Source organism: Polyodon spathula, unplaced genomic scaffold (genome assembly GCF_017654505.1).
Source record: "Polyodon spathula isolate WHYD16114869_AA unplaced genomic scaffold, ASM1765450v1 scaffolds_1441, whole genome shotgun sequence".
NCBI lineage: Eukaryota > Metazoa > Chordata > Actinopteri > Acipenseriformes > Polyodontidae > Polyodon > Polyodon spathula.
In genome coordinates this window covers 1-5,305 of record NW_024472921.1, presented here as the reverse complement: position 1 = coordinate 5,305, position 5,305 = coordinate 1, and the positions used below count along the sequence as shown (strand labels likewise).

Sequence of the window (5,305 nt, the reverse complement as noted above, 5' to 3'; positions counted from 1 at the left end):
ATTAACAAGGACACAGAAAGGCACATGTATTATACAGCTTTTCACAGCTGTTTCTTGCTTTTGTTCCTCTGGAAATGTGCTTATGTGCATTCATGCATATATATATATATATATATATATATATATATATATATATATATATATATATATATATATATATATATATATATGATATGCGATTCGTCATGATCAATATATATTTCATTGAAGCAATGATCAAAAGTAATTTCTCAAAGTTACACTTTGTAAAACCAATTGAGAAATGGACTGCAAGATTGCCTTTACTGGAAAGAGGGTGAAATTGGGATATTTTTTTTTTTAACATTATCTTTTATTATACAATAAAAAAAAAATTGTAGGACATTAAAAGCGAATACTGTAATGGGAAGCAACTCATCATTCTTGTACAAGAGAGGACCTTCAAGGATGTCGGAGTCAACAATAACAATGTACACCAATAACCCAGTGGTTAAATTAAATAACTTTAGATTGTAGAACTGGCGGTGCCGTGTTTAAAAACACTATAACCAGCAAACACTTCTGATCCGACGTTCTTCGTTGGCATAAAACAAGCTTTAAACTGAAATAGAGGATTGGTTTGTGTTTTTTGATTGAAAGGGGAAAGATTTAAGAAATTTTCTTGAACAAATCCATCCAGTCTTTGAGATTGCTCGATTTGTATATCTAAAAAAATGTAGGACAAGCATAAATCAATTTGTGCTTATTTAATTAGTTCTGTACAGGGAATGCAAATGTATGGCTTGGGGGAACAGCAGATGTGGAGAACGGGACAAATCACACTGGCTTCAATTCGCAGGTTCGCATTGAACTTGCACATAAGCGAAAAGGCTGATCTATGAGCTCCTTAAATAAATGCTTCTCCACTTTGAGGTCTGCAGTCACTCCAATAAAAAAAGTACCTTTTATTAATAAGGTCAGACTACATGTTTCACATGTTAGAAGGTTTGCAGGTCAGCATCCCACCTTGTAACTAGAGGTGGACTTGAGCCAAACAACAATTACGGGATTGACTTATGAAGAAAGAAAAAAAAGACAGAAGTAGGAACATCCACTACGTGCAGTAGAATCCAGACAAACCACATTGAAACGGTGCAGCTTGGTTATTAAAAGGCCCCCGCGTTTTTACTGTCTTGCAATGGGGACAGAGAGCACACTTTATGTTGCATGGCATTAAACAGCTTAAATCTCACTCAGCTTAAAATCTGCACTTGCCACAAGGACCCAATGCATGCAGTCTGCAAAAAAAAAAAAAAAAGTTTGCCATTTACTTAAGATTTTGCTTCAGTGAGAATCCTAGAGTCCCTACAATTAAGAAACCACCAGAACATCTGTTGTACATGCCATTGAACATTCTAAAAAGCCATGTCAATTAAAACTGTATCAAAATGAACAGTTCAGTGTCAAAGAAATGCAAGTCAAGGCACTGGCTGAATCATCCGTCTACTTCAATTGAGTGTTTCTGACATTTTGTCAATTATAAAAGCAAACCTTGGATTTTTTGTGTCATTTATTTATGAACGTTATTCATCTTAACAAAATGGAACATACATAGCTTACATACAAGTCTAAAATAAGTCTCCAAAAGTAGCTCTAGAAAAAAAAGGGGTCTCTACCTAGTAAAACACGCTTAAACCTTAAAGCAGCTCTTTAAAAAGAAAACCCCAGGTATGCCTGGCAGTGCACAGTGCGAAACCCCAGGACCAACTGGCATACCAAGTGTAAATGCACTGTACAAGCACTGTCAAAATGAGTAGATTTTAAAATCAATAAGGGTTGTAAACTGGGAGCAGGAGAAGCAGAGTGACATGCTAAATAATCCAGTTACCACATATCAATCTGTTTGGCCTTAGAACTGTACCAAGGATGCTCTAGAGGAACTGTGTCTTGAGGGATTAAAAAAAACACTGGACCCCCCGTATTTCATGTTTAATCCTTTTGCTTCAAGTCATCTAAATGCTAAATATCCATCAGCACCATGAAACTATGAGGTAATATCAGAACTGCAGTTCAAACATCCTACTGGGTCTGCCACCTTCTGTAACCGGACATTGAAATAAATGGTCAAAAGTCTATTTCTCTTGTCGTCAACCCCGTCCCAATACACAATGTACACATACCGGTAAAATAATAAATCCAACATGCCACTGGATTCTCTGTATGTCATCGCTGTTTTTTTTTTTTCTTTTACATGCATACCAAATGTGTTGCACGCTTACCAATGTGCACACCACGTACACAGACATCTTGCTTCTGTTTAGTGGTTTGGTTTTTTTTCCTGTTTTCCCACCAGCCAACATGTTTCAATGTCGCAGACACCCATTGAGGCCTTTGATCAAATCAAAACAATTTAAAGAAACAGATTTCTGCCAAACCATAACTTTACTGGGGCTGTCGAGAATCCACCTTGTATTGTGTCGGAATTGGGTGGCAGACTGGATCAGATGGCAACTTGGTGTTTATTAGGATCCAAAAATCAAATCAAGAATGCCACCTTTAATTGTTTTTAAATGGGTATAGTGGAAGAACCCTTGTTTACTAGCGTTAGAGCTAGATAAGAAGCACAGTATGAAGACGCAATGTGAAAGTACTGGTTACTGAACTACAATAAGAAACCCACTTCTAGATACCTATTAGCATTACACTTGTGAAGCTAACTTTCTTTTTTACACAGACATAGTTCTTTAGAGTTAAGCATTCCCTTTCATTTTTTTGTTTTTAATTAAACACAAAAGATGTAATTCACTTTTTTAAATAAGGCAATGAAAAAGAAAGAAAGAAAAAAAAAAAGTTGTTTGCTCCAGTCAGACAGTTTGCCTTGTTTGCCTCCACACTGAATTTCTTTGTTTCGTCACACTGCTGCCAGCCCCGGATCATGAATTATGTTCCTGCTGTATAAAGTCCTTGTTGGGGGAAAAATAATAAAATAAAAAAAATAAAAAACTCCTATCTGGCTTAGCAGTCGCTCCTCCAAAGTTTGATGGTTTTGTCGTTTTCTAGCGCTGCTGATGCAACTATGTTTTCTGTTGGGTGACAGGCTGTTGAAATAACGACATCTAAAAAGAAACACAATGCCACACATTTTAAAGATTAATGCCCAACACATGTGAAATCAGCATAGGCACATTACGAGATCCTTCAACTGCTGACAAGTACAGCACATGAATCAAACCTTACTTTAACATTATAGACACAAACTCAAAACGGTTGTCACTACATTTCTTTTTCATTTACACATTTTAAACATGAATCGTACTCATCCACCAAAAATAATTTTGCAAATATTTTTAAACCAATATTACTGCATCTTCAGAAAGGTATATTTTTATATGAACAAGTACAGGAAGGAGTGAGCCCTGCTCCACCCTGCCGCCAAAGATCACGAGCTGGCCATTCCCTGTCCCTTACCTGTATGGCCCTGTAGTTTCTGCACAATCTCCTTGGTTTGTAGATTCCAGATGTACACCATATTGTCCTCCGAACCAGACACAATCCACTAGAAAAACAGCAGGCCACAGGTCAAAACTGGGGCTTTATATCAAGTGCAACCAGAACAATTAAGTCTATTGGCATAACAATTGGCTCATTTGACATTCAAAGATATTTTAGCAAATTCATCCAAACTCACCATTTCTATTTAATTTTAAAGAATCTTAAAAAAGCAACTGAAAAGCAATTCAACTTACCTTGCCTCCAGTGACTGAGAAATTGGCAAATATACAATATTTCTCATTTTTGTGTCCAGTGTATGTCTTCAGGCACTGAAAAACACAATGAAAAGGAGTGTTTGGTGGATCTGGGATGCTTTCTTTTAATTCTCAAAACTTGACTTCTAGATCATCGATGCAGAAACTCTACCAACAAACTGAAACCATCAAAAGAAAACGTACCTTTCCTTTACTGTAGTCCCACAGCTTCAGAGTACTGCAAACAGCAACACATACAAATGAAAGGAAAATGTTAGCAAAATATCAAGTCATAACTTCAAGTACTTATTTTAATACAATATTAGCATTTTAATTCAGGTACATTGTTGTCTGTTTTACATTTTTAAAAAATCCTGAATTTCACTTCAGGTTCAGGGGCTCAAACTTACTTGTCCAATGTTGCAGCCAGGATGTATTTGCCATTAGGAGAAAATTTCACAAATGACACTGGGGGGTTATCGTCATCTAAAAAGAGAAATATAACTGGGGGTAAGGATATGTCAAGTCTTATATACACAGCAATGGGGGCATGCTTTAGTGCAGGAGACCATCATTACAATCTGCAAACCTTTTTTTAAGTATTGCAGCACACAATTTGGCTGCTTAGATTAGTGGTTCCCAACCTTTCCCAATCTTTGAACATGTGACCTTTGGTTCTGTTAAAGCACAGACTGTAAAATTATTTTCCTGCTAGAATAAGTCAATGCCCGGGAAATAAATGCAACCAAGTCTTTAGGAGGCGCAGGGCTAGTTTGTTGAGATGTTGCATTTTGGTTCACAGGGAATAGTTAGATTGCATGAAAATTTGGGGATTAGCCAGACCAAAAGTTGTGAATCTCTGCTTTAGATGTTAATGACTAATTACCAATCAATCAAAGTAATTATTTGGTAGTTCTCATACTCACCAATAAGCGTTTTCAGACACTGGCCTGATGCCGTGTCCCAGATTCGACTGCAAGGAACACAGAAACGTTAGAGACCTGATTAACACATGTCTATTGATATTGGCTGCTTCCATTGATATAGGTGACTAAGTAGGAAATAAGTATGCAAATGAAGAGACTTACCAGAGTCCGTCATAACTGCTGGAGACAATCAATGACCCATCTCTATTGAAATGCACCTGCAGGAAAAAAATTAAACTTAATATCCTATTTGGACAAAGCCATTGACAAGTCATAAGAAACACACACCCACAAAGGGTTACTTGCACTACATATGCGTGCAGATAGTCACAGAAAACTGTTTCAGTTGGTTGTTCTTTACCATTCATATACATTTTCAATGATGGGCACGTGGTACATAAACACATCAACACAAACCAGCGCATGGAGAGAGTAGAAGGGAAAGGGGGTGGGGAGGGTTGCAGAGATTCTCTTTTTTGCCAAACACTGTGAAGCTTTGTGGTTAGTTAGTGAGAATGGAGTCAACTGTCTGTATTTAAAACAGACCAAGAATACATGGAATTTTCCATGCAAACCAAAAAATAAATAAATTAAGTAGAAAGTAAGTACAGGATACACTTGGAATATAACCTGTAGAATTCCACATGAATGTATGTTTCTAATCTAAATCAGAAA

General features: G+C 36.8%; 1 protein-coding gene across 1 annotated transcript; it reads right to left on the bottom strand.

Moving 5' to 3' along the window:
• Positions 1 to 1,510: 1,510 nt before the first annotated feature.
• On the bottom strand, positions 1,511 to 4,848 carry LOC121309764 (WD repeat-containing protein 5; the record flags this gene model as incomplete). The annotated part of the gene is made up of 7 exons (XM_041242941.1): positions 1,511 to 3,074; positions 3,427 to 3,514; positions 3,705 to 3,779; positions 3,909 to 3,942; positions 4,115 to 4,190; positions 4,631 to 4,677; positions 4,793 to 4,848. Coding segments are annotated over 7 exons (477 nt in total), but the record flags the coding sequence as incomplete, so codon positions are not given.
• Positions 4,849 to 5,305: the final 457 nt, after the last annotated feature.